Here is a 15159-nt window from a genome sequence, read left to right on the forward strand (position 1 = left end):
AAGACCCACCCTGCAAGTTTCACCACCACCACCACCACCAGCAGCAGCAGCCAAGGCTAAGCAACATTAAACATTCCGATGTGCGTGGAGGGGACACATCTCGCTGCGAAGTAGGGAAAAGCTGCGTTTTGGGAATTGTGGATTTTTTTTTGCTGCGTTGCCATCTGAACATTAATGCGACAGCATCTTCTCATCCGCGGATATCTTCCCCTCCCATCTGTGTTTTTTTTCTCCCTGCCTCCGATTCTCCCGGACAAAACCATGATTTGATTTTATCTGGTTCCCGCCTCCTTACCCTGGATCTAAAAGTTAGAAACCGGCTGCCTCCGTGTTAGTGTGTGTTAACGGACACCAGGAGCGGAACAGGACTAAAGAGTGGACTAATTTGACGATTACCCATCTATGACAGCTTTTACATACCACACCTTCTGTCTGGGAGTGCCTGCGTGTGAGAGTGTGTGCTTTTGATAGTGTGTCTGTGTCTATCCACTGCACACACCCCCCCCCCAGCCTCTCTACTCTTGGATTACATATTGGCGAGAGTGGTTGTGAGCAGCCCGTCTTCACGCGGAATCTTCTTCTCCTTCTTCTCCACCTTTCCCTGTCTTTCTCGTGTCCTGCTGCGTTGGGGATCCTTTTCGTCACGTGTTATCCATGCATACCCCTTATTTAATCTTCAATGAGCCTTAAAGGACGGCAAGGAAGGATGAGTGAGTGCTCTGGAGCAGCCGTTTCTGGGGCGGTGATTCTGGAGGAGCCAGAGGGTCCTGGGGGCTCAGGGGGCCGTGGGGAGGGTCAGGCCCAGGACCAGGGGCCCCTGCGTTGCGGAGGTTGCACACTGTGGCCACGCCAGCAGACATGGCTATGTGTGGTCCCTTTACTCATTGGTTTCATTGGTTTGGGATTGAGCCTAATGCTACTGAAGTGGATCGTTGTGGGGACAGTTAGGGATTACGTGCCAACGGACCTGGTGGATGCTAATCGAATGGGCCAGGATCCTATCTTTCTCTCTAAACCTAGTGGCGTCCCTAAAAACCCTGATACAACCACCACCACGACAATCGGCGGAGGCAACCCCACAGCTAGAACTGTAACGGTGGCCAAAGGTATAACCCAATCGGCTACCACTACTACCACCGTCAACCCGAGAGGGGGCGGAGCCTCAGGTAGTCAGGTGACTCCTCGGAATCCTGGAAATCGTAATGGGCGAGGACCCGGGGTTATGGCAACAACTTCAACTGCTTCTCGAACCAATTCTGCCACGGGGCCGGCGACCCCCAGCCCTTCTCCATCCAACCCCACTGTCCTCCATGACTCAACGCAGATGTGGACCCTGGACCACACCACCACTCAGAGGGCCTCCACCACGCTCACCACACGCATTCACGGCCATCACAAAACACGTGAGTCACCCATGATAAGGATTCCTATGTGAAAATGTGATTTGCAATACACAGAGTAGCACATTAGAGGGTCTTTGAAAAGTTACCGACAACCAACAGTGAAGATTTGGGTATATATATATATATATATATATATATATATATATATATATATATATATATATATATATATATATTTCTGCCCCAATAAGTTCCATTGATCCAGTGGAATGTATGCAGCATGACTGTAACGGTATCGTGTGCTACCGTTATGGTGCTTGTTGTTTTTTGTTTTTTTTCTTACATGGCACATCACATTTATTCTTTTGAGAAGAAATGAAAACTGAGATCAGTAATGTGTTTTTACCCCTTTTCCATTGATTTTTTTTCACAGCAAAATTAGTTTTTATCAATTGTAGAAAAGAACAACGTAATCTACAGCTCAGTTTAGTACTTCACCTGCTGGCGCTTGGTTTGATGGGATTTGTGTGAACTGGTTTGGTTGGAACATATAACAGGGAGATGGCTATTCAGAAATGTAATAGACTCCCAGGCTTTCGTGGTCTTAAAAGGAGTAAACCATAAAAAATATGTTGCATTGTTCATTGGGCCAACCATCACTTTATCTATCTATCTATCTATCTATCTATCTATCTATCTATCTATCTATCTATCTATCTATCTATCTATCTATCTATCTATCTATCTATCTATCTGTCTGTCTGTCTGTCTGTCTGTCTGTCTGTCTGTCTGTCTGTCTGTCTGTCTATCTATGGCATTTTGTACTGCTTAGAGTGATTGGCATGAACAGCAGCCTATTGGTGAGATGGTACATGTGACTGGTGTTGCTGTAATCCCTCTTGCAGGCTGGGAAACGAGTGTATGAATTGATCAGTAGCATGGACTGGCGCAGTGAGGCTGTCTGAACTATTGGAGGTCAATAACTAGTTTAACTGGCGAGGATGGTTAAACCCTGCTTTTTTGATGTGCACGCCGTGCTCGGGCCATCCAATTAGCATGTACTGGGGGTGCAGCAAAACAGCACGGTGAAAATCATTCTGAACATCATAAGGTGACTATAAAATTGCAGTGTGTACATTACATTTATGGCCTTAAGCTGTGTGTGTGTGTGTGTGTGTGTGTGTGTGTGTGTGTGTGTGTGTGTGTGTGTGTGTGTGTGTGTGTGTGTGTGTGTGTGTGTGTGTATACGGACTATCATGGGTGGGTACATCAATTGGTTCACAGAATGAGGTTATAGTAGCATCAAAGAAAGTGGTTAAGAATTCATAGCGCTGTCCCAGTCTATATGCCAAAATGGCTGCTTAGGGCGATCTCAGCAGCTGTAGCATTCCCCAAACCGGTCGCCCCATAAAATTTTGATCAAAATTTGAATATAAATATATAGAAACCTATTAAAATCTTATGAGTATTCATTGTGCTGTGTTAATGTATAGGGTTGTGATATTTTGGGTGATGTACAAAAGAGAAATAGAGTTGAAAGTCAGTAACCGGTCAGGGAAAAGGGTAGCAGACATTTTTTCTGATGACAACAGGTTGTGTGCCAACTGAGATGGACATGAATTACAGTCAGGAATTTTCCAGAACCCCAAACTTTTGTAGGGCTCCTTGTAGACGAGATTTGCCTGGAGTTAAATGTAGTTTTTAAATCCTTTACAGTGTAGACTGAATTTTTTCAGCATGTTTTTGACGACATGTTGGATAAGAAATGAAAAGCTCGTACGCAAGCCACAAAAAATGACTTTATTCAATAACATGTTTCCGGCTCCCATGTTCATCTTTACTTGAATTTAGTTTCCCTACTCTCTCAAAAGTTTACTTTTTAAATTTTTTTTGGATCCCCCCCCCCTCTTTTTCTCCCAACGGTACTTGGCCAATTACTCCACTGTTCCGAGCCATCCCGGTCACTGCTCCACCCCCTCTGCCGATCCAGGGAGGGCTGCAGACTACCACACGCCTCCTCCGATACATGTGGAGTCACCAGTCGCTTCTTTTCACCTGACAGTGAGGAGTTTCGCCAGCGGGACGTAGCACGGGGGAGGATCACGCTATTCCCCCCAGTTCCCACTCCTCCCCGAACAGGTGCCCAGAATTACCAGAGGAGGCGCTAGTGCAGCGACCAGGACACATACCCACATCCGGCTTCCCACCCGCAGACACCGTCAATTGTGTCTGTAGGGACGCCCGACCAAGCCGGAGGTAACGCGGGGATTCGAACCGGCGATCCCCGTGTTGCAGTTTACAAAGTTTTACTGGACACATGCCAAACTTGCCCCCACCCAACACACACACACACACACACACTCATTTCACTATCCTTATGAGGACCCTCATTGACTACATTAATTTCCTAGCCCTTAACCCTAACCTTAACCACGCAAACTACATGCCTAACCCTAACCCTTACCCTAACCTTAACCTAACCCTAATTCTAACCTTAACCCTAAAACCAAATCCTAACCCTAAAATAGACCCTTTTACTTGTGAGGACCTCTAAAATGTCCACACAAGGTAGGTGGTTTCTGGTTTTTCTATCCTTATGAGGACATTTGGTCCACATTAGTATAGCTAAACATGTACACACACACACACACAAGCAAACATAGTGCTGATGTGAAAGTGTTGCTTCTCCACTGTCACTTCCAGGCCTTCTTCACGCAAATGATGTTGTGAGCCTAACTTCACCACACATAGGCTCAACGTTTGTTATCTGTGGAAAGAGCCGAACAGAAACACTCATTAACGAGAGCTAGCCGTTAGTTAAGGGCTGATCGCAATCCCTCCCCTCACATCTATATATATATATATATATATATATATATATATATATATATATATATATATATATATATATATATAATATTTATCATGCTTCTTCCGCTTATCCCATCCTCTTCATCCTTGACTCTAGTCATGATATCATTGCATGTTATTGATCAGTGCCGAGGGGGATTTTCTTCACTGCAATCAATCAGCCATGTGCTTATGACTGCAAGCCTTTTTTGCTGATTCCGGAACACTTTCTTTTTTTCATCTTTTTTTTCCCTTTACCGCCTGAAGTGTTTGTTTGTCTGCAGCAGTCTCAGCTTCCGCCAGAGTGAACCTCCATGCTCAAAACACTGTCACATTGATGCTTGATTTCCCACTTCTTGTGATATTCATGCTTCCTGTCTGAGCCATGCAGTGCGGTGCACTCTTTTCTCTTTTGGACTCTGCCGATGTTTTTCTTTTCTTTTGACTGTCAGCAGTGGGTTGTCTTATTAAGCACCGCAGCTCATACGCCAAATGCACGAGGTCACGCTCGCTCTCTGGAGCCATATTGCCGTCACTGTAGAGACGCCTACATTGGAGACTGGATGAAATTCAGGTGATATGGGAAACAATATAATGACACAAATATCCCATACAAATATTTCACAAATTGACCCCCTCTTATCCCTGCAGTCACAGCTGCAGTTTGAACACAATGCTGCTATGTATAAATTGCAATAGCATCATATAACAGCAAATTGTCACACACTGTAATCAACTTTTAAGTAGTACGACAAGTACAATGATATACGAAGCCTTTTAATACCTTACCTTGGACGTTATTGTCCTCTCAACATATTGTCTTTACTGAGCAGCACGGTGGCCCAGTGGTTAGCACTGTTGCCTCACAGCAAGAAAGTCCTGGGTTCGAACCCCAGGCCGTCCCAGATCATTTCTGTGTGGAGTTTGCATGTTCTCCCTGTGTCTGTGGAGGGTTTTCTCCGGGTGCCCCGGTTTCCTCCCACCATCAAAAAGACATGCATGTTAGGGTTAACACTCCTGTCTGTGTCCCTGACCAAGGCAATAGGAAGAAATAACTGGAGTTGGTCCCGGGTGCAGCCCACTGCTCCTAGCTACACAGCTAGGACGGGTTAAATGCAGAGGGTAAATTTCATTTGTATGCATGTACAAAATGACTAATAAAGAGTATTATATTCTAAAAAAAAAACTATTCGAAATTACAGGATAGCAGCCATACAGTGCATCAAATTATCGCTAAACACAATCGGCCTGTTCTCTTGCTGTCGATGCTGTCTTTTGTCTGCGTGACACAGGGAATGCTGTTCTGTCTAAGGAAATGGAAAAATGGAAATATCCCTGAATCGCAAGAGAATGCTCTTTCAGATAATTAAACACAAATCAGGAAAATTGTGTATTATTTCATTACCGGGGGAAAACAGGGGCTATTCATCACCATCCATTCATTTATTAATTAACCATTGGAAGAAAAAAAAAGCCATTTGTCAAGGAAATGCCCACGAAAAGCCATTAATTCTTGTTGATGGATATCTTAAAGAAATTGCAGTCTGTCCTACCATTCAGCCGAGAAGGCCTAGTACCACAAAATAACCAGCTGGCTTGATAATCCTAAACACCCCTTATTCTTCTGCCCACATGCTACTTTGATTTCAAAAGGCCATCATTTTCACATTAAATATCCATTACATGAGAATGCATTATGCAGCATTACTAAATTTGCTGTGTCTGTGTTATCAAAAGGGATATTCCTACATGGCTGAGGGCTGGTTGGCTTGTACCAGGAAATTCAACCCTCAGAGATTCAATGCATTTTTATTTTGCAGACCATTTGTGTGCTGTTACTGAAAGTCTTGTGGTGTTGTCGGACCTATAGTTTGTTTGCTTCGTTCAGACTGTGTGTAACGCGACAGCAGTTTTAAGCAAACCAGAACGTGTCAACAAATGCCACGCGCGAGCAAATTATTCTCTCATTGGTCAGAATATTCGCGCCGGCATTTCTCTATCGAGATAAACACAAGCAGTTTGTTATCATTGGCTAGCAGCATTTTGCCCATTTGACTGACTGCGGGCGTAAAATGGAGCATCAGCACCAGCGGTGTCAGTGGATCGTTATTTCACTTCCCTTGGATCCTCTGGTCTGTATAGCAGAGTTGTGTGTGAGGGTAATTTCAGTGTGAATCAAGGCAGGATCTCATGATATTGTGATCCAAGTGCATGTCATTAAACAAAGATGTGCAGTCCTCAGACTTCTGTGCAGAAGAGGGCATAGTTTAGTGACCTATCCTACTACTTTGAATTGGATCAGGTTGTGTCCTCACTGCAAAGGAACCTGTCCATTATATGTTTGGAGCTGTACCAAAACCACCTGGTGTTTTCATGTTGGAGCTTTTGGAGGGCGTCCGGGTGGCATGGTTATCTATTCCATTGCCTACCAACATGGGGATCGCCGGTTTGAATCCCTATGTTGCCTACATAGGCATCCCTACAGACACCATTGACTGTGTCTGCGGGAGGGAAGCCATATGTATGTAGGTGTGTCCTGTTCACTGCGCTAGCGCCTCATCTGTTGAGTCAGAGCACCTGTTCAGGGGGGAGGGGGAACTGGGGGGAATAACGTGATCCTCCCACGCACTACATTGCCTTGGTGAAACTCCTCAGTGTCAGGTGAGAAGAAGTGGCTGGCGACTCCACATGTATCAGACGAAGCATGTGGTAGTCTGCAGCCCTCCCCGGATGGGCAGAGGGGGTGGAGCAGCAACTGGGACGGCTCGGAAGAATGGGGTAATTGACCAAGTACAATTGGGGAGAAAAAGGGGGACAAACATCCAAAAAATAAAAAAGAGCTTTTGGAGCCAACCCAGGTCCATTTGACCATAAAGTTCGGTTCATTTGATTGGAGTGAAAGCTTTTTCCAAAAATCCAAGGAGTCGAGTGCGCTTGAAGATGATGTTTTTGAGCCCGCTTCATGTGAATTGCTGTATAGTCCGCTGTTGGTATGGAAGCAGTGAACTGCAAGTAGAGCAGAAAACACACTTGTGACATTGTGAGGAAAACTATCGAGGAAACTGGCCAGCAGCAGTTCTACTGATAAACTCGTCTTATGGCCGTGTAAATGCACTCCAACTAAAGCACCCAAAAGCATTTCTCATGCTGCCTGTCTCCTCAAAAGCTTTCTCCATCTGCAGCTTGAATGCACGTGCCGCAAAGTGTTGCCCGTTCACATCATTTTGGTTTTGGCAACAAATTCATTACCCTAAAACACCAACCAATATTTTTTTTTTTGCATCCCAAGCCTTGTTGCCTAGTGACAGTAGTTAACAGCTGCTGCTAGTTGATGATGAATTATTATGCAAATGTATTGCAGGGACAGGGGACAAGGGAACAATCAATCTTGGGTTCGCACAAAATGTAGAAGCACCTTGCTGGTCCTAGTCCAGTTTGTTTAAGAAATATCACCACTGCTCTACAGGACAGGGTGGCTGGTTACGCCTCAGCACCAATGCAGTTCAATCAAAAAGTACTTTTGCTCAAGCATCCGTCTCCTCTGTTCCACATTGGATCTGTAGCCATATTCATCATATTTGTCAACATTAAGAGTACCGGTTTATCATCTGGGATGGCTTTTGCCTAACAGTAACGGAGATTGCCATCCCTGGTCATGCACAGTGATTCTAGATTACCCTCAGACTGTCAGGTCCGAGCATGAGCGAGACTTTGGCGGAGTCACACTTCTTCTTTTCACTGCCGGACTACTCAGCGAGATTATTTGTTCAGTCAGACAGTCGACCTGAAATCTAAATCCAGATTAACAGCCTATCACTGCAACTGTGGAAGCAACAGAATTACGTTAGCCCACCTATCAGTCACACGCGCCACATAGGCTTACAAGCATCCCGAGTGCCAGGGAGATTGTTTTGATAAATGGCGATAATATGTAGATCTGTATTAGATGACACCAAGGTGACACTTTTAAGACAACATTTTCTCTTGGCTGTGTTTGAGCATCCCTCCAGGGTGCTATGAAAGAGCCTTCAGGAAAGTTTGATTCTCTGAATAAAGAACGCAAAGATCACAGACAAATCAGTGAAAACAGCATGGGCTAATTCCCTTTACTTCTCTACACTTTCCCAATCTCGGTTAAACTCTTGTGTTTTTACCGTAAAAAACGTAACATTGCTTTTCTGGCGGAAAAGTCAATAAGTTTTGAAAACATCAGAGAAGAATTAACAAAAAAAAAAAAATTATATATATATATATATATATATATATATATATATATATACTCACAGTCACTGTTTGCTATAAAACCAAAATGAAGTTGTGATATTTTTGAACTATAGAGGTTCAAGGGTACAATGCTGTACCAGTCAAGGAAACATTTATGCCTCTTTTCAAAAGATATCGTTTAAAGTGTTTGCTTCAAACCCCCTCCGTTGTTTTTTATGCAATCCTTTGGATCCAACAAGGCCATACACAGCTTTTATGATCAACAAGATAAGGTTGTTCAAAAGTCAGAGAGAAAGCATATTTGTTCTGACTATTAACTAAATCAGAAAAACACGCACACAAAGAAAAAAAAAAGATAGACCCCAGTACAACTTATCTGGGTATCTAAGGTTGGAATAAGTTTCGCATGCAAGTTTTTATTTATTTATTAGACTATATTTAATCAATAATTAGACAACCCCCCCCCTTTTCTCCCCAATTGCGTCTGGCCAATTATCCTATTTTCTGAGCCGTCCCGGTCACTGCTCCACCCCCTCTGGTGATCCAGGGAGCGCTGCAGACTACCACACGCCTCTGCCGATACATGTGGAGTTGCCAGCCGCTTCTTTTCACCTGACAGTGAGGAGATTCACCAGGGGGATGTAGCATGTGGGAGGATCACGCTATTCCCCGCAGTTCCCTGCCTCCCCTGAACAGACGCCCTGACTGACCACAGGAGGCGCTAGTGCAATGAACAGGACACATACCCACGTCCGGCTTCGCAGACACGGCCAATTGTGTCTGTAGGGATGCCCAACTATGCCGGAGACAACATGGGGCTTCGAACCGGGATCCCCGTGTTGTTAGGCAATGGAATACCGCCACGCAGCTAGTAATTAGCTGCATTTATTCAAACATGCATATAATATTAAATGAACAGAAAGAAATGAATCACATATTAACTATGCCAATCATTGTCATTGGCTAATAGCATGGGCATCAGTGGACATGTTTAATTTTCACTAATCATCTCATTGGGAGAGATTTTAGGTTTTAAATCAGATTTTAGGTTTAAAACCAGATCTGAGAGTACACGTCTTTACACTTGGATTAGTCCTCTTTGAGCAGCTTAGCAACAAGTAGCCTAGCGGGGTGTTTTTGTGTATCTATGCATATGTGTGTCTATGTGTTTGTTTGTTTGTATGTATGCATTTTTGGTGTGTGCACTTGCATATGTGTAATTGTGTGGGAGGTCTCACATGTGGTGAATGGCCCAGCTATGACCTGCTGTGGGAGTGAAGGCTAAAAGCGGGGCCGTCCTCGAAATCTGATTTGCTTCTCTGTCTCTAAGTGGTTTTTGAGAGAAGAATTACAGCCCTCAGGCAAACATTTTTTGTTTGGGACAAATTGTTGTTCAATTATTAGAGTTAAAATGTGAGGCATTGCTGGAATCACAAGCTGGATGCAAAGTATTTCACTGTGGAAATGTTCAGGTAAGCCCTTACAAAACACACATTCAAGCTGCTATGTATGCTCATACACATGTAAACCTAAAACGAGTTAGTTAACACGTGTTAGCAGGTTGGAGAATTTGGGGTTTTTATAGCTGATATGTATAAATACATTTAACTAGACTTGTAAAGGCAGAAAAACAAATGTGTTGAATCTTTGGATAACCAATATGTTGCAAAATAGAAAAAAAGAGATAATTTCACAGAATTATGTCAGTATGGTATCAGCTGCCACATGACCCTGATTGCTAAGTGAGTGTCCTTAAGGGCATTTCAGGTCACCCACTTAAAATGCATGAAACATTTAAATTATCTAATTTTTCTTATTCACAAAAAGACAACACTACTGCAAAAAACAAACAAATAACATTAAAAGTAATCACTGCATAAATCCAAGTATAACTGTATAAATCATATAGGATATACTTCCCCTTGTATACTTTATCTGCTTTTAAAATTTTGTGTGTTTCTGTAGCAAAGTTTTCAATTCATTGTCGAAGCTGAAAAACATGGTATTTTCCCCAAGGGTGGTAAAACTGGTGAGGAATCCAACAAAACACAAAACTGCATCACATGGCCAATTTAATGGATAAATTCCATGCTGTCTTTCTGCGGGGGTGAAACGTATATTACGATTTTTTCTTTTTTTTATTTTGCGATACTACCTTATTGATCCCTATAGGGAAATTATGCTCTGCATTTAACCCATCCTATCTGTGTAGCTAGGAGCAGTGGGCAGCCACCGAGCAGCACCCGGAGACCAACTCCAGTTATTCTTCCTATTGCCTTGGTCAAGGGCACAGACAGGAGTATCAACCTGAAAATGCATGTCTTTTTGATGGTGGGGGAAACCGGAGCACCTGGAGAAAACCCACCGCAGACACGGGGAGAACATGCAAACTCCACACAGAGGACGACCTGGGATAACCCCCAAGGTTGGACAACCACGGGGCTCGAACGCAGGATCTTCTTGCTGTGAGGCGACAGTGCCAACCACTGGGCCACCGTGCTGCCAAATTTTGATTTGCCAAAGTCACGTCAGGTCATCAAAGACACTGGCACCTTCTCCCACGTAGCCACATGCTAGACCAATAAATATGACCCGTTTAGAAAGTCAACACATTGGCATTCTTAAATATCTTACATTTCTTGAACAAGGGAGGAATCTGCCAATATACTAATGGCGTTGTCTACCATTATCCATTATTTTCTGCCTTCTTCAAAGACAAAAGCAGTTTCTTCCAGGGAGCCTTGAAGACACTGAATTGAAAACAAATTGAACATTAAGACTGACTAATATGAGATGATTCAAGATGGACATTATTTGTTGTGTACAATTTGATGGCCACGCTCCACTCGTGTCAGTACCAAGACAATTTACAGCCAGCGGCACAAGTTGTTCCCGAAACCTCTTGGCTATTTAATTTACGATACACCAGTCAATGTCTGTCTTAAACAATCCCGGAGACTCCACTCCCTGACCATCAACTCAACATGTCAAAAACAATTTATGCTATCATCATAGTTTGATCAAGTTTATACTGGTGCAGTTGGGGTGCAGATAAAGCTTAATGTCACTTTGATTCATTCCGATGAAACATTTTGCAGAGGGAAGCGTCTTAAAATATTAATGACAAGAAAAAGAAACATGTTATATATGTAGAGGAAAGTATAAATAATTGAAGACGCCCCTTTGACAAATTAGCCCATCCCCTGTAATTTCCCGCCCCAAATTCATGTACTTTTTCAGAGGCAGTGTGAGGAGGGAATGGATGTACCAAAGTTCTGCACTGGGAAGGGATGTTCTTTCTGAAGAGGAAATTAAAAAGTTGAAAGGTCTTTTTTTTTTTCAAAGGTTTTTTAAAAAGGAGGTGAGGCATTTCCTTCACGACGGCACAGTCTGAAATTCTCACCTCCCTCTCTTTCTTTTCTTTCATCTGTATCACCCCTTCCTCTCCGCTTCCAAGCACATCTATCCATCGGGTCCAGATGATGATGAAGTACAAAGTGGTTGAATGCTGCCACTTCCTTCACATGAGGCTTTTAATAATGAATTCAGTCTTGTGCAGCCCTGATTACACAATGATCCACGTGATCTGTGCTTGCTCTCCAGAGAAGACTACCGCCAGCTCTCTGTCTGCCTCCTCTCGGAGATCAGCATTCTCTTAGGGATTCACCTCTGGCTGCTGATGGGAAACTGGGCGACTTCCATTAACACCAATTCCACAAGCTAACCCTCTTTGAATGAACTCTTGATAGAGTAATGCACAAGCCAGGATCTGTGCATTATTAGAGGTAGACCTTTTGGCATCATTTAGTGGTCTAAAGTAAACTTTTTTTGACTTCAGCTTTTTCAAAGTTAATTTCTTTTTACTTGCTAATATGTGCATCTTGAGAGTATCTCAACTCTATGGTATTACCAGTATGTAGGCAGTAGCTATGTTGCTGAAATAAAATCATCATTGGTGATTCTGCAATTAAAAAGTTGTAGATTTAAATTTATAAAATGCAGACGTGAATTGCAGATCAAGTAAATGCGAGCTGATTTTTGTGAATTATGATACATTGCTTGCAAGGAGGTAGTAGTAGTCCATGCCCACCATTCTTGGCTCTCCCTCTTACAAGCTCTCTCAACAAGACTATAGCTGCAACCATTTAACTCTAGTAAGCAAACAAATGTCAGACTGTTATGACTTTAGCCATGGCCTGTAGCTGGGGTTGCAGCCTATTACTTGGTAGCCCCTTCAAAAGAGGGCTGCGGGCCGTGACAAATAGAGGCTGTAAACTCCAGCCATCCAGCCGACCTATGGATGCAAGCCAGACAGCCATCCCAGCCCAAAGACTTGCTAACAAGGGAAAGAAACCCCAGCAGAGCTATCACTGCACCAGAAATGCACTGCCTGATGGTGCAGACACACTGCACAGTGTTCCACTGCAAGTTCCTTTATTCTAGATATAAGGGTTTGTTACCACTGCATCGTGTTTAGTTTGCATTGCAGATGCATTGTGTTTTGTTGTGTGTATTGTGTGCATTGGATTTGGCAAGTATAAATGCATGCGTGAAGTAAACCGATGTAAAAAATGGCAGAAAAAGCATCAATACATGTAAAAAACAAAACAAAAAAAACCTACCTTTTTTGCACTAGATCGCTACAGCCAGGTTAGAGACTTTTTTGCAACCTGGCCCAACATCCCAAGACTATTGGCAGTTGTATACCAGGCCTGAATTTAGGAGTTTAAAATGTTGTGTCATACAGTGCAGGAAGGTTTTAAGTTGCTCATCTGTGGCCACTGTGTAAGACCTTGCTTGCTGCTCGACATGGACTATGTATAAAGGCAACACAATCGATTCATTCAACACAGCTGGTGTGTCTGCAAGGTAAGACACGGATAACATGTTGTGAGCCAAACTATACCTTCTATTTACACATTCATCTTCGTGTAGAAGCAATGTCTGTTTGAGCACCCGCTCACAAAGGACGATAGGTTGTGAAGATACAAATCACTGGTAAATAACTCATGGATGAGCTGACTTGAAAACCTTTCATGGAGGGCAATAGAAGAATAAAGACATTGTATTAGACACAAGCCAATTGACGGTATTTTTCTCTCTGTCAATTCTGAATTTTGATCAGGTATTTGCTGCCAGAGAATGATGCTCAGGGATATCACTCCATCCCCCTCTTCTTCTGAGTATATTCTTGGCACTAGCTCCTGGCAGTGTATTGTGTTATTGTACAGGATATAGTTCCTAGCCAGTGATTATTGAACTTAAAGATGTAATAAGCCTAATCTCCGACATATAATTATGCCAGTCGATGAATAGGAAATAAAACAGAAATAAAACAGAAACGATCATGTCTCATTCAACAATGATCTCTCCTAATATCTTCTGTAATATCATATCAGGATTATTGAACTTCTAGCTACACCGCTTCAACACAAACTACAGTCTGTGCAAGTGCACTGGCCTTGTTCCTTTATTTGCACTGGTGTCAGTGGAAATACTCAACGCCAAACTGCAAAGTGCTACAGGCTGATCTAATGTGTTCATTTTGTTGGCTGTTAATTTTGACATCAATGCGTTTGTGTGTGTCATTGCTTGTATACGTGTGCGTGTTTTTGTTTGTGCTTGTCTTGAGGATGTAGCCATGCACGTCACTGGAGCCGTCTGGGCTACAGAGTAGCTATATTATGCTCTGTATGAGATATTGATCCCAGTATGATTGCATCCTGGTCTTTTGCCACTCAGCAGTTTAGCAGGGCCGCCTTGAGTGAGCGCCCTGCATATGGGCGTGGGTTCTGATAATCCTGAGCTCACAGTGTTTCTGCTGCGGTTATTTTTAGCTTCAAAGATTCAAGATTCATGCCAGTTTCTCTCTGGGTGGCTATGAGGAGCCGGTGTTTCTGGTGGTGGTGGCGGCCTCGAAACCGACAGCACTCAAGGGAACAAAAAAAAAAAAGGACCACAGATGATACACAGCGACTCAAGTGTTGGCTGTACATATATATATATATATATATATATATATATATATATATATATATATATATATATATGTGTGTGTGTGTGTGTGTGTGTGTGTATATATTCTGAGTTATATTATGAAATACTTTTATTTTTGGGTTGCTTTTGTTGCATGTAAGGTTAAGGAAGGCGGCAGATGAATGTCTTGATAGTGTATCTGCAAGCATTAATGTGCTCAGGCAGTGCAGATGTGAATGTTTCAAGGAATGCAGTTACACCCCATATTGCCTATTATGCTACCACACAGGAGTATCTCTCATGCAAGCTCACTTGAAGGTCACATTCACCTTGATGCAACAACCAGCAAAACACAGACACACACAGACACACACACACAGACACACACACACACCCACACACACACGTGCGCACATACACACATATGCATGTGCACGTGCACACACATGTACATGCACACACACATATGCATGTGAACGTGCACACACACACACAAAAACAATAGGTAGCCGTAAACACAGTTTATCATGCCAGACTGGTGCTCTGGGTTTGTGCCCTTGGGGCAGATGGTTACATCATGTCTCTTCTAGAGCCCTGACATGGAGCATACCTCCTGCATGAATCTGTGCAAATCTGTGTGTGTGTGTGTGTGTGTGTGTGTGTGTGTGTGCGCACATAGAGGATATCAACAGACACAGTAAAAGCGCTCACTGCACTGACACCAGGCCCCACCTCTCTTTATCTTTCCTTTCCCAGTCTGCGTCCC

At 43.2% G+C, this 15159-nt stretch overlaps 1 protein-coding gene across 1 annotated transcript in view; it reads left to right on the forward strand.

Annotated features, from left to right (window-relative positions):
• The first annotated feature begins 706 nt into the window (after window positions 1-706).
• Window positions 707-15159, forward strand: part of LOC130122476 (pro-neuregulin-3, membrane-bound isoform) — a 583791-nt gene continuing 569338 nt past the window's right edge. Inside the window, exons 1-2 of the mRNA XM_056291408.1 lie at window positions 707-1403; window positions 9975-9977. Of these exons, the coding sequence (XP_056147383.1) occupies window positions 707-1403; window positions 9975-9977 (700 nt within the window). The remainder of the gene's footprint in view (window positions 1404-9974; window positions 9978-15159) is intronic.

Source organism: Lampris incognitus, chromosome 13, assembly GCF_029633865.1.
Source record: "Lampris incognitus isolate fLamInc1 chromosome 13, fLamInc1.hap2, whole genome shotgun sequence".
Lineage (NCBI taxonomy): Eukaryota > Metazoa > Chordata > Actinopteri > Lampriformes > Lampridae > Lampris > Lampris incognitus.